At 43.5% G+C, this 26,431-nt stretch overlaps 4 protein-coding genes across 9 annotated transcripts in view; 2 read left to right on the top strand and 2 right to left on the bottom strand.

Moving 5' to 3' along the window:
* The window catches only part of LOC135556642 (harmonin-like), a 47,731-nt gene extending 41,628 nt beyond the window's left edge, over nt 1-6,103 (bottom strand). For 2 of the 3 annotated variants that reach the window (XM_064990011.1, XM_064990010.1), the window contains exons 1-3: nt 5,976-6,102; nt 3,559-3,626; nt 961-1,104 (exon numbers count right to left, since the gene is read on the bottom strand). In XM_064990011.1, coding sequence (XP_064846083.1) covers nt 961-1,104; nt 3,559-3,626; nt 5,976-6,011 — 248 coding nt within the window. In that variant the 5' untranslated portion in view covers nt 6,012-6,102. Of the gene's footprint in view, nt 1-960; nt 1,105-3,558; nt 3,627-5,975 lie in introns of all 3 variants that reach the window. The other variant, XM_064990012.1, reaches the window with a different exon arrangement.
* Nucleotides 1,043-16,174, top strand: ccdc77 (coiled-coil domain containing 77). 2 transcript variants are annotated; one of them, XM_064990020.1, is made up of 12 exons: nt 1,043-1,130; nt 7,345-7,379; nt 7,596-7,779; nt 7,866-8,008; nt 8,107-8,203; nt 8,340-8,421; nt 9,238-9,326; nt 9,401-9,549; nt 12,928-13,198; nt 15,055-15,180; nt 15,317-15,469; nt 15,575-16,174. In XM_064990020.1, exons 2-12 carry the CDS (start codon nt 7,351-7,353, stop codon nt 15,719-15,721), a joined length of 1,470 nt encoding a protein of 489 aa, XP_064846092.1. In that variant the 5' UTR covers nt 1,043-1,130; nt 7,345-7,350; the 3' UTR covers nt 15,722-16,174. The 2 variants fall into 2 exon arrangements, with proteins under 2 accessions (XP_064846092.1, XP_064846091.1); XM_064990019.1 differs by lacking the exon at nt 1,043-1,130 and adding an exon at nt 6,545-6,615.
* Nucleotides 16,175-16,376: 202 nt separating this feature from the next.
* On the top strand, nt 16,377-22,426 carry hdhd5 (haloacid dehalogenase like hydrolase domain containing 5). Its single transcript, XM_064990023.1, has 8 exons — nt 16,377-16,742; nt 17,370-17,573; nt 18,458-18,570; nt 19,436-19,529; nt 19,707-19,740; nt 19,822-19,996; nt 20,106-20,294; nt 20,436-22,426. The coding sequence occupies exons 1-8, from the start codon at nt 16,629-16,631 to the stop codon at nt 20,845-20,847; spliced, it is 1,335 nt and encodes a 444-aa protein (XP_064846095.1). The 5' UTR covers nt 16,377-16,628; the 3' UTR covers nt 20,848-22,426.
* Nucleotides 22,427-22,473: 47 nt separating this feature from the next.
* Nucleotides 22,474-25,501, bottom strand: LOC135556653 (ras-related protein Rab-19). Of its 3 annotated transcripts, none has more exons than XM_064990027.1 (4): nt 25,415-25,501; nt 24,552-24,695; nt 23,721-23,904; nt 22,474-23,506 (listed from the first exon to the last, which is right to left on the bottom strand). In XM_064990027.1, exons 1-4 carry the CDS (start codon nt 25,415-25,417, stop codon nt 23,238-23,240), a joined length of 600 nt encoding a protein of 199 aa, XP_064846099.1. In that variant the 5' UTR covers nt 25,418-25,501; the 3' UTR covers nt 22,474-23,237. The 3 variants fall into 3 exon arrangements, with proteins under 3 accessions (XP_064846099.1, XP_064846100.1, XP_064846098.1); XM_064990028.1 differs by lacking the exon at nt 25,415-25,501 and adding an exon at nt 25,282-25,379; XM_064990026.1 differs by lacking the exon at nt 25,415-25,501 and having other exon boundaries at nt 24,552-24,846.
* Between the last annotated feature and the right edge of the window lie 930 nt (nt 25,502-26,431).

A 26,431-nucleotide genomic window follows, 5' to 3' on the forward strand; every position in this document is an offset into this window, starting at 1 on the left:
GAGGGAGAAGTGGAAGAAAGACAGGGGGAGAGGGAGAAGGGGAAGAAAGACAGGGGAAGAGGAAGGAGGAGAAGAAAGACAGGGGGAAGAGGAAGGAGGAGAAGAAAGACAGGGGGAGAGGGAGAAGGAGAAGAAAGACAGGGGAGAGGAAGGAGGAGAAGAAAGACAGGGGAGAGGGAGAAGGGGAAGAAAGACAGGGGGAGAGGGAGAAGGGGAAGAAAGACAGGGGAAGAGGAAGGAGGAGAAGAAAGACAGGGGGAAGAGGAAGGAGGAGAAGAAAGACAGGGGGAGAGGGAGAAGGAGAAGAAAGACAGGGGGAGAGGAAGGAGGAGAAGAAAGACAGGGGGAGAGGGAGAAGGGGAAGAAAGACAGGGGGAGAGGGAGAAGGGGAAGAAAGACATGGGGAGAGGGAGAAGGGGAAGAAAGACAGGGGGAGAGGGAGAAGGGGAAGAAAGACAGGGGGAGAGGGAGAAGGAGAAGAAAGACAGGGGGAGAGGAAGAAGGAGAAGAAAGACAGGGGGAGAGGAAGGAGGAGAAGAAAGACAGGGGGAGAGGGAGAAGGGGAAGAAAGACAGGGGGAGAGGGAGAAGGGGAAGAAAGACAGGGGGAGAGGGAGAAGGAGAAGAAAGATAGGGGGAGAGTAAGGATGAGAAGAAAGACAGGGGGAGAGGGAGAAGGGGAAGAAAGACAGGGGAGAGGGAGAAGAGGAAGAAAGAAAGGGGGAGAGGAAGGAAGAGAAGAAAGACAGGGGGAGAGGGAGAAGGGGAAGAAAGACAGGGGGAGAGGGAGAAGGGGATAGAGGGTAGATGTCAGGAAGGGGTTATCAATTCTGTGTGTCAATGTAGTGTACATTGTCGTTATCTTGGAGTGACTAGAAAGTATAAGACAAATGCATCTCATTGAAAGTCTATGGACTGTTAAAGCTCCAGCCTGTTGGGTGGCAGCGACCCCTCCACTCACCGTGACCTCTTGGGGGTGTGCAGGTCATACTCCACCTGGTGTTTGAGGGGAATGAGGGGCCGGATGGTATCAAACAGTGGCAGGCGGCTGGGCTCGTTGATGACCAGCTTCAGGTCCCCCACCAGCACTGACAACTCCATGGACCTGAGGGAGAGAGCAGAGGGTCAGAGGTCAGCTCAACACACACACAAATGTTTGACACATGCACGCATGCACGCACGCACACACACACACAGTGTCACTGCATAATAATTTAAGAGAGAGCGAGAGGTTTTGAACGCCTTCATCATTCCTATTCCTGACATGCATGACTAGGAGGAAAAACTGTCTCGAAGCTGGGTATAGAACAACTAGGACAGAACAGTTTGATAAACACCACACCCTTATGGGTCGTCAAGTATATCAAGAATGTGCATTCAACCTACCAATGGGAACAAAAAGGCCTATGACCTATGACTATTAATTATTAATGTTCACCATTTCACTCCTGACTCGTGTATGAAGGGGGAAATGGCTTTTGTGAATAGCTGGCCAGGCTTGGCAGAGCACAGTGGAAATCTGATCATACTGTAGGTCTAACCAATGGGGTCTCAGGACACGCACAAGCACACACGCACACACACACACACACACACACACAAGCACACACGCACACACACACACACACACACACACACACACACACACACACAGGAGACTTAATCCCATATTATGCATAAATGTGTGATTTGAGAGAAATCAAGAGATTTGCTTGGTTGAAATAGAAGTGACAGAAAAAAGATAATCTTGATGTATCTAGTATGGGCAGAGTACACCACAAACAAATACTACTACTAACTACAAACAATGTATTTATCTAGTACTGGTTGAGTACACTACTAACAACTACTACTAACTACTAACAATTAATGTGTCTAGTACTGGCAGAGTACACTACTAACAACTACTACTAACTACTAACAATGAATTTATCTAGTACTGGCAGAGTACACTACTAACAACTACTACTAACTACTAACAATTAATTTGTTTAGTACTGGCAGAGTACACCACAAACAAATACTACTACTAACTACTAACAATGTATTTATCTAGTACTGGTTGAGTACACTACTAACAACTACTACTAACTACTAACAATTAATGTGTCTAGTACTGGCAGAGTACACTACTAACAACTACTACTAACTACTAACAATTAATTTGTTTAGTACTGGCAGAGTACACTACTAACAATTACTACTAACTACTAACAATTAATTTGTTTAGTACTGGCAGAGTACACTACTAACTACTACTAACTACTAACAATTCATTTGTTTAGTACTGGCAGAGTACACTGCTAACTACTACTAACTACTAACAATTCATTTGTTTAGTACTGGCAGAGTACACTACTAACAACTACTACTAACTACTAACAATTAATTTATCAAGTACTGGCAGAGTACACTACTAACAACTACTACTAACTACTAACAATTAATGTGTCTAGTACTGGCAGAGTACACTACTAACAACTACTACTAACTACTAACAATTAATGTGTCTAGTACTGGCAGAGTACACTACTAACAACTACTACTAACTACTAACAATTAATTTATCTAGTACTGGCAGAGTACACCTCTAACAACTACTACTAACTACTAACAATTAATTTATCTAGTACTGGCAGAGTACACTACTAACTACTACTAACTACTAACAATTCATTTGTTTAGTACTGGCAGAGTACACTGCTAACTACTACTAACTACTAACAATTCATTTGTTTAGTACTGGCAGAGTACACTACTAACAACTACTACTAACTACTAACAATTAATTTATCAAGTACTGGCAGAGTACACTACTAACAACTACTACTAACTACTAACAATTAATGTGTCTAGTACTGGCAGAGTACACTACTAACAACTACTACTAACTACTAACAATTAATTTATCAAGTACTGGCAGAGTACACTACTAACAACTACTACTAACTACTAACAATTAATGTGTCTAGTACTGGCAGAGTACACTACTAACAACTACTACTAACTACTAACAATTAATGTGTCTAGTACTGGCAGAGTACACTACTAACAACTACTACTAACTACTAACAATGAATTTATCTAGTACTGGCAGAGTACACTACTAACAACTACTACTAACTACTAACAATGAATTTATCTAGTACTGGCAGAGTACACTACTAACAACTACTACTAACTACTAACAATGAATTTATCTAGTACTGGCAGAGTACACTACTAACAACTACTACTAACTACTAACAATGAATTTATCTAGTACTGGCAGAGTACACTACTAACAACTACTACTAACTACTAACAATGAATTTATCTAGTACTGGCAGAGTACACTACTAACAACTACTACTAACTACTAACAATGAATTTATCTAGTACTGGCAGAGTACACTACTAACAATACACTTCCTCAAATAAAGGATCAGCAAACTGAAATTAGTTAAATGAAAGAAAATTGAAAAACTGTGGCGAACATTGTTTGTCCTGAAAATGACTAACAAGTCAATAATTTAGCACTAAACTAATGTAAAAGTCAGACAGAGATGGTGGTACTCACTGGTGATACATCCGCAGGACATCATACAGGTAATCCTTTTCTGCCTCATTGTCAATGAGTAGCTCCACCTAGACAACAAAGACATCTTCATCATCGTCATCATCATAGACAAGATAGCAGCTGCTACAGTCGGGGAAAGCTGCAGACTCTTACTGACACATCCCTCTCAGCTGTGGTCCTTCCACCATGACAGGGGACATGCACCCTACCCCTAGGTGTGTGTGTGTGTGTGTGTGTGTGTGTGTGTGTGTGTGTGTGTGTGTGTGTGTGTGTGTGTGTGTGTGTGTGTGTGTGTGTGTGTGTGTGTGTGTATGTGTGTGTGTGTGTGTGTGTGTGTGTGTGTGTGTGTGTGTGTGTGTGCGTGCGTGCGTGCGTGCGTGCGTGCGTGCGTGCGTGCGTGTGTGTGTGTGCCTGTGTATATGTTTGCTGTGTTTGTGTGCCCATAAAAGCATTAGCATCAATAGTATCTCTATTCTATCGTTGATGCTGGTGGCAGAAGGCCAGGTAGCTTTCCCTCTTTCTAGATCCCTTCTCCTTCGAAGTGGCCGGCCCTCACGAGGACTCTGGGCTGGGAGCCACTCTTATGCCACTGGACTGGGGAGAGGGAGTGAGGGAGTGAGACGGAGGGGGAGGTTGGAGGGGGGTTTGGAATAGTGAGGTGAGCAGTATAACCTTACAGTACAACCCTGAGACAAAAGAGGTTTCACACTCTCTCACACACACACACACACACACACACACACACACACACACAGTACAGATAACCTTGTGGGGACACAAAATTCAGTCCCATTCTAAATCTGATTTTCCTTAACCCCAACCTTAACCCTAAAACCTAACCTTAACCCTAAACCTAAACATAACCCTGGCTCCTAACCAAAAAACTAAAACAAACTCTAGCTCCTAACCCTAATTCTAACCTAACCCTAAACACCCTAGAAATAGCATTTGACCTTGTGGGGACTAGCAAAATGTCAAATGTTTGTTTGTTTACTATTCTTGTGGGGACTTCTGGTCCCCACAAGCATAGTTAAACACGTCCACACACACAAACACACACACACACCTAGATACACATTACCGCACAAAAGCACAAATATGCAAAGGTTGCTGGGTGTATGCCGGTGTGTTTATAGTGTCGTAAAGCTCTCTGACTCGACATTGAGAGACAGGGAAAGCAATGTGACTATATGCAGACTTTGGCCCCATAAACTGATGAAGCCGATCATAAAGCACCACCCACAGACCACTGGGTAGTCTAGGAACATGATCCAACACACAGCTTATGTTATAACTGAAGTTCTCTTGTGATCTCTAAACATTTAAACTCCCTTATTCTCAAACATCCAACAAAGCCCATGGGGTGAATACAACACACATTAATGTCAATCAGCTATAATAGAGATGAAAGGGCCCACTTCAATCCAACATTAGCCTATATTCACCTCTAAAAGACAAATAAAATGAGTTGTTGTTGCTCATGCCTGCCTACCTGCCTGCTCTCTCGGTCTCTAAATGCTGCTGTAAATTGTTCCTTCCTTTCTGCATGGCTGGACATCCCTGACAAGTTAGTCAAGAACAAATTTTTATTTACAATGACTGCCTACCCCGGGCCAAACCCTGACCCCAACAACGCTGCCCTATGGGACTCCCAATCACGGCCGATTGTGGTACAGCCCAGGATCGAACCAGGGTCTGTAGTGACACCTCTAGCACTGAGATGCAGTGCCTTAGAATGCTGCTCCACTCGGGAACCCACCTATTGTTCTTTGTAGTGAATCACAACACTGTGTGACTGGCTGGACTAATGCGTTTAATTTCATTTCTTTGCATCATTGGTATATATGTGTTGGATCATGAATGACCAACAAACAAAAAATATGTTGGAAAACCCAGAAGAACTTTCTGCAATACACACAATGCACAATGACTAACCAATCAAGAACGCCAACACACAGGCCATAAGTCATCATGAAATACTGTAGCCTAGCTTACCTGTACAGACTCTTCGGACAATCTAAATGTATGTTACTGTATAGCCCATACACACATACAGTGTTTAAAAGGAATATATGAAATTAAATATCCTTGCATATGAGGGAGCAACGTTGTATTCATACAGAGAATGACGTTGTTTAACACACAAACAGTCTAATTTCACAATTGAGAAATAAAGAATGAAGCAATGCAATAAAAATCGAAGACAAAATATATGTTTGTCCTATACTAATTAGTTCTCAATACCTATCAAGACATATTCAATGTAAAGGCAGCTGTGTAAAAGCGTTACCCCAACAGGGTTCAGAGTACATCATACTGTGATAACAGCCAAAGAGAAATGAAACACCAATTGCTTTACATAACATAAATTGCTTTACTTAACACATTAGGCAAATATTTAATTATTCAATTATTACCTTGTGCCTAAATTCTCGAGCTACTTTTCGTTCCATTTTCAACAACAACAAAAAACGGTGCCACCAACCGGCGTTCAATCGTCCTGTGTGAGACAGTTCCCTACCAAAAGTGGCGCTACCGATACTGAACGCTGGGTAGTAGATGAGTGACACCAGGAGCCCTATTTAGAGAATAGCACTGGGTAACAGTTGCTCGGGCGCAGGTCTAGGATCAGCGTACACTCCCCAAATCATAACCTCAATTGATAGGGTAAGGAATACAAAACTGGCTTTACATCAGTGTCTAGTCCAGTCGCAAATAATTCATAGCCTTATTCCACCACCTCTACTACTACTGTACAGTTAGCTTATTGTAACATATGATAAACTAGTGCCTGTGGCAATTTGCGTTTTAGGCTTAATTGTCTATGACAAAGAAAAAACATTGTTAGACATACACTATTTCCTTAATTAAGATACCGTGAAACAGTGCAGAAGTCCAGACGGTCACACAGTGTTTCAATTCACTACATAAAACAGTAGGTGGCGGTAGAGCTTCGCTACTCGAATCACACTGCACTTTTTTTTCTGTGAAGAAAGACTTTGAAACTTCCGGGATCTAAAGAGGCAGACAGTTTGAAGATTCATGAAACAGTGAAAGGTAATGTCAATATTTAATACAGATGTAGAATCATTGTTGAAATACTGCCATCGGATATGGCACTCAAACATTTTGTACTGTTATCCATCTGTGTTAGCTGTCTTACGCAAGCAAATTTGACTGGCGAATGTTTTTGAGACATGTTTGTGAAGTGAGTGCACCGTTGTTCTAGCTGGCAGCTCACTTTGATAGAACGAACGAGCAAACTATGATATTTCATAAATACAGTTAATAGACACAGATCGCCACCTAGCTAGCACAAGTGGAAACAGTCAGCTACTTCGCAGTTTCAAACTCCCCGCGTCTTTTGCCACACAGGCGCTTAGCAACGACGGGCAGGAGAGCGGCCATGCACCTGATATTACTCAATTTGGGAATTACATTGTTTCGAGAGATCATGTGGGCAACTGAACACCCAGTATCATGGCACAAGTCACAACAACAGATAACTGATATACCTTTTGAATTGAACCTTTATTTAACTAGGCAAGTAAGTTAAGAACAAATGCGTATTTACAATGTCGGTCAAACCCGGACAACGCTCGGCCAATTGTACGCTGCCCTACGGGACTCCGTATCACGACGCAGCCTGGATTAGAACCAGGGACCGCAGTGACGCCTCGTAAAATGAAATGTAGTGCTTTAGACCGCTGCGCCACTCGGGATGCCCTATCTAAAAACCTCCCGGGCTTCCACACATATCATAACAATCATCTAACTGTGTTTCAGGTCAACATGATGGAGTCACCTCCAACAAAAGACAGGTAAGTAAAGGCTACCTATTGTGTTGTTTAATTGTTTCCTCTATCAGATTACATAATTGTAGTGACCAAATCTATTGTGTCTAATCTCATTATTGAGTCTAATCTCCCTACGGCTCCTACGCTAATCTGACTCTAAGGAATTGTTCCTAGATTGGTTTTTATCTTTGTTAGCTTAGTGGGATAATGTCCTCCCTTCTGGGTTGTCTTCCCTTCCAGGCAGACAGACCACACCCCTGGGGTGGAGGACTCTCCCCTGCCCCCCATCACTGAGCGCCTGGCCTACCTGCGCCCCTCCAGAGAGCTGCTGGAGTTCTACAGGGGGAAGATCGCCCAGTTTGATGGAGAACACGATGACCTGATGCAGATGCTGGAGAAGTACAGAGGCACCACAGAGGACCAGGTGAAGTGTGGGTGTGGGGAGTGCACGCATGCAGACAGCAACTGATGGGTGTGTGCTAATCTCCCTGTCTCTCCCTGCCCTCCCAGCACAAGCTGCAGTGGGAGGTGCGACAGCGTGAAGGGGAGATATCTGAGCTGCAGAAGGCTTTGAGTGACATGCAGGTGTACCTCTTCCAGGAGAGGGAACAGGCGCTGCGTCTGTACGCAGAGAATGACAGACTCAAGATCAGGTGAGCCCTCATTTGATTCACAATTACACTTTACAATTGCTATTGACATTTACATCTTTACATGAAAAATACAGGTTTTCTATTGTCTTTGTGTTCAGAGAGCTGGAGGACAGGAAGAAAATCCAGCACCTGTTAGCCCTGGTGGGGCCAGACACTGGGGAGATCACCTACTTCCACCGTGACCCTCCACACAAGGTCAGGGTTCACAGTTCCACTTCAGGAAACTTAATTCTGCTCCATTGTCTTATTTGACATTACATGATGTCGGAAAGGGATCGATATCTAGTTGGCAACTTACATGACTATTGCCTGTCTGTCTACTGTGCTGTAGGTTAGCATAGCCCAGAAGGAACTAGAGCCCAGAATTCTGGATCATCGGAAGATGGCAAAGTCAAGAACTGGATCTGCAAAAGGTTGAAGAAAATTCTCTGTTTTCGTGATTTGATAATTCTATTTTAGGGGTATACATATTTAGATGTATCTGTTGGTTTGAGATATTGCAGGTTTACAAGTAAAATCATTCAAGATGGCATTTGATCAGGGCCGACCCCAGGCATAAGCGACAGGCGACCATCGGGGTCTCAACTTACTGTTGAGAGTTGGAATAGTAGAATACACAAGGTGCAATTTCAAAATGTGGTGGTGCATCAGCAGCTTTTCTCTCATGTCAGTCACTGACAATCACTCAATAAGTTTGTCAACTAAAATGTTTTAGATTTTTTATATATTTTTATATTTTATAGATTTTAAACTTATAGTAATCATGGTCGAATTACAGACCGGGCATCCAGAGCACGTGCTTAGGGGCCCTGACCTCCAGGGGGCCCCCATTTTTGATTTTGTTATTCACTCTCACTCAGATATAATATCAACATGGCACAATGTGTAGAATTGCAAGAAATTAGCTATAAAACTGCACATTTTCTCTCTGACCAATGCAGAAACTAGTAGAATACCATAACATTTGTTATAAAATAGCAAAATCTTCACTCAGTCCCATGGGAAAAAATGTGTAAGGGGAGCCTCCCAACAAAATGTTGCCTAAGGCCCCAAAAGGCCAGGACTGGCCCTGCATTGGATTTTTTAATTTTTTTATCTCATAAGAATTGAGTAAGTAGGATCACAGTGTGCTCTGAGCACAAAACAGCTTACGGAAATGTGTAATAATCTGTCTTGGGAGTGCAATATTCCCCTGACTGCCGCTTAGCCTGGCTTCTGTCTGTGAGCAGAGGGAAGCCGGACATCCAGATCAGAGGGAGTGGTGAATGGAGGAAGCCCAGAGCAGTACAGAAGAGACAACCAGACCTTACTACTACAGGTAGTACGACACACACACTCTGAAAAGCAACTCATTTAGCTCCTTGAAAACTATTGAACTGGTGTAATGTGCAGGTAGAGGCGCTGCAGGCTCAGATGGAGGAGCAGACTCGTTTGTCCAAAGAGCAGGTGGAGTCTCTGCTGGAGGACAGGAGGATCCACGTGGAGGAGGGACAGGTCCAGCACCAGAGAGACCAGGACCGCATCACCGTACTCACTGACAAGTATGCAAACTACCTACTATACTCTACTGCACTCTTCATATCACTACGACATTTCATATTCCTCCACCCCACATACTGTACCACCAAATGATATGTAGAGAGAGCTGTCTCAACCAGAGGCCAGGACTGCATCACTACTCTCACTGTCAGAGTGGGTTCACATCAGGGATGGACATGAGTATTCCAACTGACGTCAAAACTCTATTATCAACCAGAGATCGAATTAGGACTCAAAGACAACTTTCATTTGCTTTGATTTTAGTGTTCCATTTGTTCATGTGCATTTGCGGGGCACAAAAAAAAGAACCAAGCCAATTATCACATAGTTCTTCTCCCTAAACTCCCTTTCCCCACTGTGTCTCACTCACTCAATCAATTGTGTTCCGACCCATTCCTTTACATATACAAGCGCCCGTTAGGCGTACAGAAATACAGTGCGTTCAGAAAGTATTCCTAGCTCGACTTATTCCAATATTTGTTGTTAAAGCCTGAATTCAAAATGGATTACATTTTCTCACCCATCTACACACAATACTTTTTTTATTTTTTTATTTCACCTTTATTTAACCAGGTAGGCTAGTTGAGAACAAGTTCTCATTTACAACTGCGATCTGGCCAAGATAAAGCATAGCAGTGTGAACAGACAACAGAGTTACACATGGAGTAAACAATTAACAAGTCAATAACACAGTAGAGAAAAAAATAGTCTATATACATTGTGTGCAAAAGGCATGAGGAGGTAGGCGAATAATTACAATTTTGCAGATTAACACTGGAGTGATAAATGATCAGATGGTCATGTACAGGTAGAGATATTGGTGTGCAAAAAAGCAGAAAAGTAAATAAATATAAACAGTATGGGGATGAGGTAGGTAAAATTGGGTAGGCTATTTACCGATAGACTATGTACAGCTGCAGCGATCGGTTAGCTGCTCAGATAGCAGATGTTTGAAGTTGGTGAGGGAGATACCCCATATTGACAGTGAAAATGTTTTTTTGAAATGTTAGCAAATTTAAATGAGATATTTTTGTATTTTTAAAACATGTTTTCACTTTGTCATTATGGGTTATTTTTATTGTGTGTAGATGGGAGGAAAATGTATCTAACCCATTTTGAATTCAGGGTGTAACATAACAAAATGTGGAATAGGTCCAGGGATGTGAATAGTTTCTGAAGGCACTGTAAATGCCTATACAAACGTTTAATCACAAATAGAAAATGGACTGGTTGACTGACTGAAGGAGGGCAACGTGTCCCAACAACGAGCGCTGAAATCATTGCGTCCTTGTCTTTTCTGCGTAGGCTACTTTCCATAGTGCTACTGCCATTTAGAATTGGTTAGCCCAGGCTACAATCCCCCTGAACATAGATGGTGAAACTAGAACAAGCGTATTTTCAGCAGAATCATTAAGCTTAGGCCTACTCAAACGGATGTTGTGGCTATAATTTATCCCCATGCAGTGTTCAATGTGGAATTGTTCATCCATTTGTACAATTCCAAAGAACAGGCAGATTAAACTAAATTGAACATTTGTATATTAAAAATCAGACATGTTTTGGTTTATAACCCTGAACTTTGAACTCGCCAAATTGAGTCCCGTTTTAAATGATCACTCTTTGAGAGTGTTTTGACTGTTTCAGTGATGTATATAAACCCTGGCGATGATGCTATGTATTGGCCATTAAGAGGCTTTGAAGCCTCTTGGGAGAACCTTTCAGAAGGACAACCATCTCTGTAGCACTCCACCAATCAGGCCTTTATGGTAGAGTGGCCAGATGGAAGCCACTCCTCAGTAAAAGGCACATGAAAGCCCACTTGGAGTTGCCCAAAAGGCACCTAAAGACTCTCAGACATTGAGAAACAAGATTCTCTGGTCATTTCTAAAAACCTGTTTTTGCTTTGTCATTATGGGTATCCAATTTGTAAGTCGCTCTGGATAAGAGCGTCTGCTAAATGACTTAAATGTAATGTATTGTGTGTAGGTTGATGAAGGGGGGGGGAAAACGTTTTAATCAAATTTAGAATAAGGCTGTAACCTAACAAAATATAGAAAAAGTCAAGGGGTCTGAGTACTTTCCAATGGCACTGTATTACATCGTTTTTTTATAATAAATTAGTTGTCTTGACTGTGATAAGGGCTCAGGAAATGAGTGTCTTGTCTGCTACAAGCAAGCGTCACTGCTGAGGTTACTGCCTTTTTGAAATTTGTGTTCCATAATATAATGTAACTAGTTGATATTACAGTTTCAATAAATTAGTCTTAAATGGCACTTGTTTTTTTTATTGAATGAATATACACTGAGTATACAAATCAATAAGAACACCTGCTCTGGGCTGCATCGCAGTGCTAGAGGCGTCACTACAGACCCGGGTTCGAGTTCACAACTGGTTGTGATCTGGAGTCCCATAGGTTGGCGCACAATTGGCCCAGCGTTGTCCGGGTTAGGGGAGGATTTGGTCGGGGGGCCTTTACTTGGCTCATCGTGCTCTAGCTACTCCTTGTAGCAAACCTGGCACCTGCAGGCTGACTTCGGTCGTCAGGTGAACTGTGTTTCCTCCGACACATTGGTGCTGTTTGCTTCCGGATTAAGCAGGTGGGTGTTAAGAAGCATGGTTTGGCGGGTCATGTTTCGGGGACGCATGACTCAACCTTCACCTCCCGAGCCCGTTGGTGAGTTGCAGGGATGAGACAAGATCGAAAAAGGGGGTCTTTCCATGACAGACCGATCAGGTGAAAGCTAGTATCCCTTATTGATGTCACTTGTTAAATCGACTTCAATCAGTGTAGATGAAAGGGAGGAGACTGGTTAAAGAAGGATTTTTAAATCTTGACACAATTGAGACATGGATTGTGTTTGTGCTATTGAGGGTGAATGGGCAAGACAAAATATCTAAGTGCCTTTTGAACTGGGTATGGTAGTAGGTGCCAGGCACCTCACATTCAACAGTTTCCTGTGTGTATCAAGAATGGTCCATCACGCAAAGGACATCCAGCCAACTTGACACAACTGTGGGAAGCATTGGAGTCAACATGGGCCAGCATCCCTGTGGAACCCTAATGACAGCTTGTAGAGTCCTGCCCCAACAAATTCAGGCTGAAGGGGGGGGGTGCAACATAATATTAGGAATGTGTTATTTATGTTTGGCATACTCACTGTATATGGGTTAATTTGGATTTGTTATCCTGTAATGGTTGTTAAATTAGGCGTTGTTGGGATATAGATAAATGCGCATGTTTTTTTCCCAATCATCGGAGTACTCCCAACAGTCAAAAAATGTAAAATGCCTATCCTAGTTCACATACCCCTATCCTGAATACATGTTCTCTCCCTTCCTCTCTGTTCCGCTCCTTGTCCCTCTCAACTCTTCCTCCCAGGCTGGACCGGACCCAGAACCTGCTGTACGAGAGCACCAGGGACTTCCTACAGCTGAAGTTTGAGACGCGGGCCCACGAGAAGGGCTGGATGGTGGAGAAGGACCGGCTGCTGCGAGAGCTGGACTCAACCCAGGACCGTCTGAGGAAAGCCAGTGATGGTCATGGGAGGGAACAGCCGGGACCAGGATCCAGAGGACACGGCAGCAGCATGGCCCTGCTTCTAACCCAGCCCCAGCCTGACACACAGCACGTCCACAGGGAAGAGCTCAGGGTGGGTAGTGGTACACATCAGATCAGAGGTCTTACATCATTGGGATCATGTCCCATCCAACACCTCAAATAAAGGAGTCTCTTTTACGTTTTTTATTTTACATTAACAAGTGGTGTTAAAAGCGTTGTTGTGCCTCGGCTGACCATATTTCCGACGTATTTATGACCGCAGTCAAATTCCACATGACCGTTGAGTCACGGTAACTAGGCTTCTCCAAAACGGTGCTCTGATGCCTCTGATGGTCGTTAGTAGCCTACCAAACATGCTAATGGCCTGGTACTCAGGGCTCTATTGTCTCTCGAATCACTCTGAAATCAATGCAAATGCAGTCGAAAATCACTTCACGAGTTTGAGCGGAATAGGATCACCTGTTGCCCACCGAGAGCCAGCTCCTCGTAGCTGGTTGATGCATGGAATGAAATGTGTTCTTATATGCCCATGTTGCACAACATTTCTATATGCTATGCAATTGCGTGAGAAAACCATTTTAATGGTCTCTATTAAAAAGAGGAAGACCCCATCAGCTTTCTATAGGCTGGGCCTACTATATTTATTTCTCAACATTCCTAATATTAAGCACATTGCGTCGCTTTACAACCGGAGTACCCTACCTACCTGGCTGGCATGAAAATGAACCGCTTGAAAAGCTCCCTTCAATCGGATGACGATAATAGCCCATTCTATATCAAAACTAATGTGACACACATGATTTAGTATATGTAAAGACAACATTACATTTAGAATAGTCTGACGGGTGAGAATATTATCACTTGTCAATGATGCCCAATGTGTGCAGTCAAAGGCAAGATACAGTGCATGCATTTTGTGACTTTTTCATATAATATTCGCCTGCATCATGAAGCCTAGCCCATGGGCCTATATGTTTTGTATCACAACTAAAATAACCTAGCCTATAGGCCCAAGACCCTTGGAACATGGGTTGGAGAGCCCATAGCTTATAGAGCCTAGTGAAACAAGACCCCTGGAACAGGGTTGGAGAGCCCATAGCTTACAGAGCCTAGTGAAACAAGACCCCTGGAACAGGGTAGGAGAGCTCTGAGCCTAGTGTAACAAGACCCCTGGAACAGGGTTGGAGAGCCCATAGCCTACAGAGCCTCTGAGTGACCATCGAATTCTTGGTTACCTCCCTAACCAAGGTCCTTCTCCAATTTCTCAGTTTGGTCAGGCATCCAGAGCTAGGAAGAGTCTTAGTGGTTTCAAACTTCTTCCATTTAAGAATGATGGAGGCCAATGTGTTCTTGGGGACCTTCAATGCTGTAGCAATGTTTTGGTAGCCTTCCCCAGATCTTTGCCTCAACACAATCCTGTCTCGGCATTCTACGGACAATTCCTTCTACCTTATGGCTTGGCGTTTGAACTGACATGCACTGTCAACTATGGGACCTTATATAGACAGGTGTGTGCCTTTCCAAATCATGTCCAATCAATTGAATTTACTACAGATGGACTCCAATCAAGTTGTAAAAACATCTCAAGGATGATCAATGGAAACAGGATGCAGCTGATCTCAATTTTGAGTCTCATAGCAAAGGGTCTGAATACTTATGTAAAGGTATTTGTTTTTTATTTGTAATACATTTGCAAAAATGTATAACCTGTTTTCGCTTTGTTATTATGAGGTAGAGTGATAGATTTTATTTAATCCATTTTAGAATAAGGCTATAACGTGGGAAAATGGAAGGGGTCTAGATACTTTTTGAATGCACTGTGTATATACAGTGCCTTTGGAAATTATTAAGACCTCTGACTTTTTCCACATTTTGTTATGTTACAGCCTTATTCTAAAATGGATTTCCTGTGGTGTTGTTGTGTCCTGCTATTTCCTGTGGCCCCAGACAATGCAGGAAGAGCTGAAGCAGGCCCACCGCCTAGCTGAGATGTACAGGGAGCAGTGTGTTACCCTGGAGACAGACCTGGCTCAGATCAGAGAGGAGGGGGACATGGGCAGGGAGATATTCAAGGTGTGTGGCCACGAATCCTTACATGATATGAATAATTCTGACTACACCATGTATATTTAGCTAAATGATTGTTTGTGTTATACATTGTGGCGTGTGCGTGTTTACTCCACTGTGTTTTGCTCACCTCTGTGTGTAGGATCGGTCGGACAAGATGGCGAAGCGTCTTCAGATGACGACCCAGCGGTACGAGGCCCTGGAGAAGAGGAGGGCCATGGAGGTGGAGGGCTTCAAGACCGACATCAAACACCTCCGACAGAAACTCAAAGATGTGGAGAAACAGCTTTTCAAGGTACGTAGGAGGTGAATGTTGTGTACCGAGGTGTGTTAGAAGCTAAGTATACATACAACAGCTATGTGCAGGCTCATGTGTGGGTGTGGTACCTGTGTGTTTCAGGTCACCCTGAACGTGGGCCCAAATCAGGACCTGGCCATCCTACACGAAGTGCGTCAGACCAACGCTCGGACCAAGAAGGTCCAGGGGGAGCTGAAGACCCTGAAGGCCAAGATCTACGGCCTGGAGAACGACCTCCGATACAGCTGAGATTTTTTTAAAGTCCACTGGGGACCAGGGTACTGTTCAGTTGCCCACGCAACAGGAAATGTTTTGAAACTGAATAATTTTGCATAGTTGTTGGACAATTTAACTTAGGACTCCCTACTCATCATGATCCTGTATTCCTTAGAATGTTTTATTTTTTGACACCTGATGATATGAGATGCAGCACATGTGCCTATCTAAAATATCTCATGATTTAGAACTTTTTTTGTTTAGGTTTTAGATGAGGTTTTAGGCCAAGGAGACCTGGGTGTGTATGACATTACATTTTCTATTACATTGATACAGTAATTAAATACAAACAGAACAAGATGAACAATGTGCACATAAAAGTTCATTTTAGACAAACTGGTTTTCCACTAGTGATTTATCTATTGTGTGTTGCTATGAAAGACTGAGTGGGTGTTTAATTTTTATCAATAAAGATGTATTTTATGATTCATTGTAATAACTAGATTGACAATGCATGTTTACACGTCAAATGCACAAGTAGGAGAACAAGATACATTAAACATGTTTGATGTTTCCTCTGAACAGAAACGGACCGCAATAAAAATATCTAAATCGAAACTTTATTTGAGGAAAGAAAGTCCATTGGCTCAATTCGATGTAGACAACGTCACTTCCATAACATTGAGATGTGCGCAAGCGCGGTATGGGTTGACACCGACGGAAAGCAAGCTTGCCAACGCGTGGCCATCTGTTATTCATATGGCAGCTTGCGTTCAAGTTTAGAGATGGCACACTTTTCACTTTCTATTGTCGTGTGTGATATAGCTAGCTATGTAGTTCCTATAGCTAGTTAGTGCTTGGTAGTGTAACGTTACTGCTGTTGTTTTTTGTCTAGTGATTGTTTTAGCTAACGTAAGCTTGTTAGCTAACGTTAGGGGAAATGGCAGAGTTACTGCAAAGATGTAACGTTTTGAAATTTGGTTGGCGACTCCTGAAGTCAAGTCACGCAGGAGCAGGCAAACAACTGTATATCTCATCCCAGAGTTCCAGCAATGTAAGTCGAATGTTTCATTGTTGATTCTGGCTCGTTTATAGTTAGCTGGCTAACTAATTACCATAATCAAACTTTAATTCAAAGTGTGGTCACTTCACATTCCAGATAGCTAGCTACAAAACTCCGTTTTAAACGCACAGTTTTCCAATCTGGTGACTTTGATAGATTAGCTAGACAGTTTCCCCTCTGACACCTTTACGTTTACCTGTAGTTAATTAGCCACAGTCCCTGCCAAGCCTGTGTCCTAAAAATACCCCTCGCAACCGGCTGAAACTTGAAGAGCTGGTTGACAGGGACATAAAATAGTTAATGTAAATACACCACTAGGATGCAGTCTGTCTGTCTTTACCTGTCCTGTCCATAGTTTGGACAACCCTTCTACAGAAGGGGACTAGTTCAGGACATTGCTGTTGAGTTTAACTGTTTGGTTGGTCGCTGTGTCACTGCAGACTAATCCCACTACTAACCCACTTTAAAGGCCTACCATAAAGAAGAGGGTGGTCTGGTCCAGCATGTAGGCCTAAGGCCTATACACATACAAGGATGCAAGACCATTACCATAAACCATTGTCTCAAAGTCCACTGAAGAAAGGCTGCACATCACACACCATTAATCTGTCTCCACAGGGCCACAACTTGTTCGGGCTTCTCTTCGACATCGATGGGGTGCTAGTGCGGGGCCGCACACCCATCCCTGCAGCCAAACATATCTTTAGGAGCTTGGTGGACAGGAAGGGGAAGTACAAAGTGCCTGTGGTGTTTGTGACCAATGCAGGGAACTCTATGAGGCAGACCAAAGCTGAACAATTGTCACACCTGCTGGAAGTGGAGGTGAGGGATGCGTCATATAGCACTAAACAATCCTGCACTAAAATCTGGGTCATACATGTCTCACCTTCTGGAGGTGGCGGTCAGTGATGTGTTTTGGTCATATTGTAATGAACAATCCTGGACTAATATCTGGGTTATATTGTCATATTGCACCCAACAATGCTCCACTAACATCTGGGTCATGTTGCACCCAGCAATCCTCCACTAACATCTGGGTCATGTTGCACCCAGCAATCCTCCACTAACATCTGGGTCATGTTGCACCCAACAGTCCTCCACTAACATCTGGGTCATGTTGCACCCAGCAATCCTCCACTAACATCTGGGTCATGTTGCACCCAGCAATCCTCCACTAACATCTGGGTCAGGTTGCACCCAGAAATCCCCCACTAAAATCTGGGTCAGGTTGCACCCAGCAATCCTCTACTAAAATCTGGGTCAGGTTGCACCCAGCAATCCTCTACTAAAATCTGGGTCATGTTGCACCCAGCAATCCTCTACTAAAATCTGGGTCATGTTGCACCCAGCAATCCTCTACTAAAATCTGGGTCATGTTGCACCCAGCAATCCTCTACTAACATCGGGGTCATGTTGCACCCAGCAATCCTCTACTAACATCTGGGTCATGTTGCACCCAGCAATCCTCTACTAACATCGGGGTCATGTTGCACCCAGCAATCCTCTACTAACATCGGGGTCATGTTGCACCCAGCAATCCTCTACTAACATCGGGGTCATGTTGCACCCAGCAATCCTCTACTAACATCTGGGTCATGTTGGACCCAGCAATCCTCTACTAACATCTGGGTCATGTTGCACCCAGCAATCCTCCACTAACTGGTTCTGTGCTTTACTGGTTGTTTTGCTTGTGTTTTCCCCTGCAGGTGTCTCCAGACCAGGTGATGCTGTCCCACAGTCCTTTGCGTATGTTCAGTCAGTATCACAACATGTGTGTGCTGGTGTCAGGACAGGGCCCAGTGCTGGAGGTGGCTCACAAGTATCCTTACTAATCTCCAGGCAGAGCAGTGATCATGGGGGTGACTCTTTCCATGACATTTGAAGAGAGGGAGATTACCTATGTAACAGAGCAGCAGTGATAATTGGGATGACGACTTGTGAGATGTCTTGGGATGTACACAACATTTCAGTAATATAAAAGGTGCTCAATAGCAGTATGTTTTATATAGATTAAGTGTCTCTTGTCCTCTAAAAGGATATCCCTTCACAGCCAACTATGTCAAATGTACACTGAGATCAAAACTGAATACATCTATTGAGCAAACTCAGCACACATTTGTTTTCCTGAGCCATTCAGTAACCCAAGAAATATGAGGTCTTTGTATACATTTGGGCTTAAACAGTTTGGTAAACAGGACATTTTAAAGGCGAAATCTGCAGTTTAAACAATTACAAATCCCCCCCATTGTTGCAGTAAACAGCTGAGGGATGTTGCTGGAGAATTATTACCACTCTCAAATTCATAGACATAGTTTTTGATGCAAGGACTGACCATGATGATAAATTATAGTTTAAGCCATGTTTCGAGGCTTTAGTGTTTGTTTACAATTGCAACGTTTACAAACAGTGGAGTAAAACAAGCCTCTATTTTGGGTTCTCATGGGGTAAGACAGTTGAAATAAGCTCATGAGGTATTTATAAGTTATATTCAATAATCAATGGGTATATCATTCATTTAAAAGTTCAATAATTTAAGTATAAAGTGCAGATTGTACCTTAAATGCCAGGAATCCTTTTTAAATTATCATTGTCGTGCTGCTCTCCCTCTATGAATCTGTTGCATTGTCTTGCTCTGTTTTAATGTTCTGTTATTTTGAGTTTGACCGTAACCTATCCAACACCAGTCTGGGATTTCAGAATGTTGTGACCATAGACATGCTGAGGGATGCCTATCCGCTTCAGGACATGGTGGATCACAACAGAAGACCCAAAGACATGGTGAGGGTGTAGTTGGAGGAGATAGGGCGTGACTTGGGTTGTGTTCAGCAGGAACAAACTAATAATGGTATGAAAGAGGAGAATGGAGAGCTAAATTGGACATTTATGACCCATCAACTCTTATGCATTTACCATTTTGTATCTCCAGCATGTTTACAGTGTTGAATTATCTTACAGGTTCCACCAAGTAAAGAGTTACCCCCGATAGAAGGTAATATATACAAATAAAACAAATATTTTGAAACTTACAGAAGATTAATTTTTGACTGACTGTCTTTAATGATTTTTTTAGCCATCATTCTGTTTGGTGAGCCAGTCAGATGGGAGACCAACCTCCAGCTAATAATGGACGTGCTCTTAACCAATGGGAAGCCTGGGAATGCCCTGACAACACTGCAGTACCCACACATTCCAGTGCTGGCCTGTAACATGGACCTGATGTGGGTGGCTGAAGCCAAGAACCCCAGGTGGGAACACACACACTTCCACTCAGAGCATACCATCAAGACAATTTAGGTCTTGTAGCCAAATTGTTGTAAACAGAACATGTGTGTTATAAATATCCCTGTTTGCTAGGTTTGGTCACGGTATGTTTCTGGTGTGTCTGGAGAGTCTGTATAAGAAGGTGACTGGCTGTGAGCTGAAGTATGAAGCTCTGATTGGAAAGCCCAGTGTGGTGACCTATAACTATGCTGAGCTACTCATCAGACAGCAGGCTGAGAGTCTGGGCTGGACTGAACCTGTGGAGAGACTCTACGCCATTGGGTGAGACTGCCTGCCTGGGTTACACACTGTTTACACCATCGGGTGAGACTGCCTGCCCGCCCAGCATAGATACTGTTTTAATCTGTGTATTCCATCTTGACTAACTCAAGCCCCCTTAACTCTCTGCCGTCTCTCCCTCAGTGACAACCCCATGGCAGACATCTACGGTGCCAACCTCTACAACCGCTACCTACAGTCCTGCCACCGCACCCGAGCCCTGATGCAGCTCGGAGGGGGGGAGCCTCAGAGCCAACCCCTGGAGGACCCCCACGAAATGACCTGTGCTGAGATGGGAGGAGTTACAGGAGCGTACGGGGGCGAGGAGCCCCTCCCTGTGGGGTGCAGCTCCATCCTGGTGTGTACGGGGGTGTACAGCCGGGACCAGCAGGAACTGCCCCCTGACCCCAGGCATACTGTTACAGAGCATCGGATCTTCCACGGTCACAGGGACTTCCGCTTTGACCCCAACCTGACCCAGCCATCCTTCATGGTGCAGGATGTGAAGGAGGCTGTGGAGCTGGTGTTCCAGCAGGAGGGATGGCCTCTGGAGTAGGGGCCCGAGTCACAATACTGTCCTGTCCCCTGGTCACAGCACTGTCCTGTCCCCTGGTCACAGCACTGCCCTGTCCCCTGGTCACAGCACTGCCCTGTCCCCTGGTCACAGCACTGCCCTGTCCCCTGGTCACAGCACTGCCCTGTCCCCTGGTCACAGCACTGCTCTGTCCCCTGGTCACAGCACTGCTCTGTCCCCTGGTCACAGCACTGCTCTGTCCCCTGGTCACAGCACTGCTCTGTCCCCTGGTCACAGCACTGCTTGCCAAGTCGATTAACAGCAGCTCAATGTCTGGGTCTCTGAGGCTGTGTTTACACAGGCAGCTCAATTCTGATTTATTTTCTTATCTTTTTCAGAGCTGATCCGATTGGTCAAAAGACAAATGAGTGTCAAGAAAATCTAAATTGTGCTGCCTGTGTAAACACAGCCTCTCTTTGGTTAGGACAGGGTCTAATAGTTGACATAGACCCCTCTGTGACCAAGAAACCTCTAAACGTCCTCCTCAACCGCCTCACTCGGCCATGCTAGTACAGTCACTCATACAGCGAATTACATCACACGTCTAGAATGTCCGTGCACATTTACCATACTGTACTGCCATTGAGATTTCCCTAACTTTTACATTTCTGTTACGTGTCCTGTTCTACGGAGTGTAGCATGCTGACTAGACCTGCCAAGTTCCGTGCACGAGTATTGCAAAATAAATGTATCCATGTTATTCAATAATTTCATCCAAACTGCACGCGGGTGTAGTCAGGTGCTAAAAATAGAACTGAATGTGAGGTTAACTAGGTTTCCCCTTTTGTGTTTTAATTGTCGACTTTTGTATTTCAAATGTGTCAATTCTACAATGATCCACAAAAAAAATACCTTATTTATTTTGTGTAAACTAACCCAATATTTATTTGCCAGAACAAATTGGCTAGCGAAATGTCTGTGTTTCGACCTGTCCCCAAATGAATATATTTGATTTTGGTATTTTAATCTGCGTGTCATGAACGCGTCTGGTGGGGAGAAACAAAATCAACATGTGCACGATGATGTCTGTTGTGGCTATCATGACTGTTTTTGGCTTGATGAATAATATTCTTATTGGACTGAATACATAAAATACTGTTGATAGCCCATTTTACTTTACTGTGATGGGTTAGCTTTTACAATATATTTATCTGTCTGCCATGCTATCCAGACTTGTTACAGGAACAACTTCATGCAAGTGACCAGTTTAAGTCCAGGAATGTTCTTTGATGAACTTCTTTGATGCAAGGCCAGTTGTTCCATTTACCATGAACTAAACAGGTGCTACATATCTGGCTGTGTTCAAGTAAGGTTTGGAGCGTCTTTCAATAGCCATTAGCATGTGAAGGCAGGCCATTGTGGGGATGTAAAGCATTTTGTGGTATTTAAAAAATATATATTTTTATGTGATTGTTATGGAGTGTTTTATGCAGGGATGTCAACATTTTTAGCTATGTTCAATTGGCCAAAGGTTCTGAGGGAAAGATGTGACTGTGGAATTGTCATAAATGCAACACTGTATTTGACAAATTGAAGGACAATAAAGTGTTCACTGAAACCAGTCTTTCTCCCCCGCGTCATGGAAATTCAGTACTGAGAGAGACTTGGTAATTTCTTCAAACAATCATCTTTATTTAATATTAATTATTGCAATAATGAGAGTCTGAATCATACAGACAATGCAGTTCATATAGCTAATACCCAGAATGCTTGGTTCCACCTCTCCCATATAGATTGGGGGGGGGCACCATGAGCCACTTCGGGCTCATCCTGTCTTTATTTTCTGCTGGCGTTATCTTAACCCCTGACCCTGGCCTAATTTCCCAGGCCAGGATGTTTAAGAACCATTGAGGCCTTTATTCTACTCCTAACAGGTACAACCTCCCCACATCCTGTCCCTGGAAGGCCAGCTGTAGGCTTTATCTCCGGGAAGCTAAAGTGGACACCATAACACTCAGCATTAGCAGGATGAAAATCTCACTGTTTATGTAAATAATTGTTACATATCCAACATAAGGTGAATACATAATTCCCCCCATATAAAATAAACCACAGGTGGCAAGGGATACTTAACATTAAGTACTGGTAACAAGTGTTTGACTACTGGCAGCCATGTTTAAACTACTGGAAAACTCAGTGGCAGTGATAGTCGCCATTATCAGTAGAGTACTCATATCACATCCACACAATATAGTACACTCATCCCCTATCCCGAAGCATACTTCTTGACAGCACCTGTAGAAGTAAGCAGTCAAAAACAAGTGGGCTTTGTGGCTTTACATCTACAAGGGCAAGTGTCAAGGGACTGTAGGCGATGTTGATTCCAAGTTATCAGCACCACAAACCCTCTCCCACGCTTCCTGTCAATTCTCTCAACAACATGACTCCCTGTTTGTAGGATCAGCGACATGGATTGGCTGGGAGTTTGGGAAGAAGTGTGGGGAGGCCTTTGAGTGTTGGTCTGTGAGCGCGAGGCCGTTCCTCACCATCAGCTCCCGGGCCATGAGCATGAAGGCTGCCTCCACATTCTGGGCCTCCTTCGCAGAGGTCTCCAGGGCGGCCAGCGCACCCCGCCCCTCAGCCAGGGTACAGGCATCCTCAAACAGCACCTGTCTCTCCGCCTGCCGGTCTGACTTGTTCCCTAGGAGAGAAGAGAAAAGGAAGTTACAGAAGGAAATTTGTCTTTCTATTTTAGTTTCTGTTGATGAACGTTTGGAAGAAAGTTGGTGTCAGACATTTCTCTCACCCGCCAGAAGATGAGCACCACACCTGTTATGTCATTAACAACTTAAGTAGGCTTTTTAACAGAGTTTATATAAAACCATGTGTTTCCTGTGTCCCTCCCACCCACCCACCAATGAGGATGAGCACAATGCTTGCAGCCCCGTCTTGTTCCACTTCCTGGATCCAGTGTGTCAAAGAGTCAAAGGTTGGCCGACGTGTGATATCATAGGCCACTATGGCGCCGTGGGCGCTGCGGTAATAACTCTGGGTGATTGAGCGGAAACGTTCCTGTCCAGCTGTGTCCCACACCTGCAGCTGAGGAGACAAGACGACACACACTTCAGCTGGAGAACACACACACACTAATTCCTTACACACACACACTCAGCTAAGGGACAAAGTGTCTGTTGAAAAACCACCCCTAGCACCTTCCCCAAGATCGGTGTAAGCATGGAGAACATTCCCCTAAGCACATTGGAAGGCCAGCTGGAGATGTCACCATATTGCTTACACCTATCCAATCACTTCAGCAAACACTTAACAGGGAAGGGACTGTGGGTTGTTTATTTACTTCTATACATCACTGTGGAGGAGAAACTGGTCCAGGGAGGTTTGTCACTAATTTATGGACAAGATGTTAAGGTCCAAAATCATCTCCCTTCCCTTTTTCAAATACACAGACAAACATGCACCTAGGAAAACACTTACACCGTTAATACACTCAATTGTAGTCATTTGGCGTACACCCAGAAAATACACAGCGGGCAGTCAAATGTTAGCTAGATCATCCCTGTTCTTTTGACTATGAATACAGCAGAGGCAGAAGGATTTGCACTGTGTAAAGACAGTTGCGCTAGCAAGGCCTATTGACCAAACTGAAATAATGACACAGCTAAGACAACATGTCCTGTACTTATTAGTGATTATCCTAGAAAAATAGATAATGTACACATGCACCTTACCTTGACATTCCTGCCATTGATGAGCATGGTTCTGACGGTGAAATCCACCCCGATAGTGTTCTGCTGTTTCTCCATGAAGACACCAGACTTAAATCTCTGGACCACACAGGTCTTCCCCACATCTGAGTCTCCCACCAGGACAATCTTAAAAAGGAAGTCAAATGAGTCGTCCTGCTCTGGCACAGAGGACTGCATGGTAAGGGATCACCACAGGGCCAGTCAGACACCACTAAACTAGGGCCAGGTTGAAATGCCCTGCAGCAGTGACAGAACTGGTTCTCTACTCTGTATGTTGTTAGATGCATCAATAATAGTTGAAACTGTTGACAGAGATTGGTCACATCCTACTCAGAAACATGGGGAGAACTCTTCCTCAAGAGGAGTTAAAGAAGTACATGAATATTTCATACTTGGAACTGTGCCCCTTTTACTTATTCAGTCTTGGGGAACTGAATAAACAAAACAAAAAATGGTAGTTGCACAGAAAATACATTGCTTAAGAAGTATTGAAGACAAGGCTTTAGTAGTCTATATCCTCTACTCTGTTCCCTACTCGGCACCGCTTCAGGTATTTCCTCAGGTTCAGAGTTCATTACACACTAAATAAAATGTTGACCTCCAACAGATTCCGTCACAGTAGAAACAACATCACATATAAGATGTTATTCCTCAATGTGCTGGAACTTTTTATTTACATTTAGGATAGGTTGTATACATTCAAATCACTCACATTCTTTGTGCTAATTCCTCCAACTGCTTTCCTGTGAAGTTAGTGTACTTATGCCTCTCCTACCATATCCCTCTCTCTACTCTGTTGTTCTCCCCACTCTCATTGGTTCACAGACTACTAAGGTACCCCCTACCATTCATGGCAGGTGCAAATTTCAGTTGCCTGGCCACCTACACCGCTGCATCTTGGGAATTGTAGTTTTCTAGGCAAGGTCCAGGGTCTGTGAGGACAGGAAGGAGGGATTAGTCAGTGAGAAGTTTCTTGTTTATCAAGAAATCACATCTAAGACTTGTCTCTGGGTGCTTACAAGGCTCACTACTGTAGGTACACATCCTTCAACAGAGGGAATCACTATAGCTGCTCCTGGAGAAATGGAAACACAACTCTATTGTCTCTACAGGTGTCATTTGGACCCCAGCTGCATATAACACACTGAGAAACACACACAGGAAGACAGAGACACATGGGCTGCCCCTCTATCACTATTTGCCACCTCCTGACTGCCGTCAACTAACACATTCCAGTGCATTCAGAACCACACGATAAAGGCTAAGTCTAGAGCAGGCAAAAGCACAAGACAAACACAGGCATTTACCAGTAGATCAGATAGATTGTAACTTCCATCAAAGTAATTGTCTGCATCATTTCCAATACTGTATATATACATAAATATATATTTCCCTTAGTTATTTTCCCCCAAACCTACCACCCCTCCCCTAATTGGAGTACACTAATGGACAACAACACTTAGGCTTCTACTTCCAGCTTATACATACTATATACATTTTACGGAAACAGTATAATTGACAAAAGTTATATTTTGTTTGTTTTTAATCCCATTCTTTAGCTACCCTCAACCCCTCACATCTATATCTGACGAGCATCTAGTTTTGATTTCTATTTGCCATATATCTTGAACTGTGTTGTTTAACAAAAGTTCTGAACCCATTAACGGGCCCAGTATATTTTACATTAGTTATCTTGTTGTTTTTAGACATCTTGTTAATGAGGGCTGATTTAATTTTCTCTGTATAATGAATTCATTTGACCTCAATCCATACAATGACCTCTCAGGGAGGTGTTAAGAGTCTACTGTTCTGGAAGTCAGTGACCCCCTCTTCTTCCTCTCTCTACCCAAACACTGGTTCGT

The sequence above is a fragment of the Oncorhynchus masou genome, chromosome 15, assembly GCF_036934945.1.
Source record: "Oncorhynchus masou masou isolate Uvic2021 chromosome 15, UVic_Omas_1.1, whole genome shotgun sequence".
Classification (NCBI taxonomy): domain Eukaryota; kingdom Metazoa; phylum Chordata; class Actinopteri; order Salmoniformes; family Salmonidae; genus Oncorhynchus; species Oncorhynchus masou.

Coding starts and splice junctions, on each gene's coding strand:
- ccdc77 (XM_064990020.1), top strand. CDS start 7,351: ATGATGGAGTCACCTCCAACAAAAGACAG. Junction 8,204..8,339: donor ACCGTGACCCTCCACACAAG/GTCAGGGTTCAC, acceptor ACTGTGCTGTAG/GTTAGCATAGCCCAGAAGGA. Junction 9,327..9,400: donor ACCAGACCTTACTACTACAG/GTAGTACGACAC, acceptor TGTAATGTGCAG/GTAGAGGCGCTGCAGGCTCA.
- hdhd5 (XM_064990023.1), top strand. CDS start 16,629: ATGGCAGAGTTACTGCAAAGATGTAACGTTTTGAAATTTGGTTGGCGA. Junction 16,743..17,369: donor CATCCCAGAGTTCCAGCAAT/GTAAGTCGAATG, acceptor CTGTCTCCACAG/GGCCACAACTTGTTCGGGCT. Junction 17,574..18,457: donor CACACCTGCTGGAAGTGGAG/GTGAGGGATGCG, acceptor TTTCCCCTGCAG/GTGTCTCCAGACCAGGTGAT.
- LOC135556653 (XM_064990026.1), bottom strand. CDS start 24,746: ATGCAGTCCTCTGTGCCAGAGCAGGACGACTCATTTGACTTCCTTTTT. Junction 23,905..24,551: donor TCAATGGCAGGAATGTCAAG/GTAAGGTGCATG, acceptor TTGTCTCCTCAG/CTGCAGGTGTGGGACACAGC. Junction 23,507..23,720: donor CATTGTGCTCATCCTCATTG/GTGGGTGGGTGG, acceptor CTTCTCTCCTAG/GGAACAAGTCAGACCGGCAG.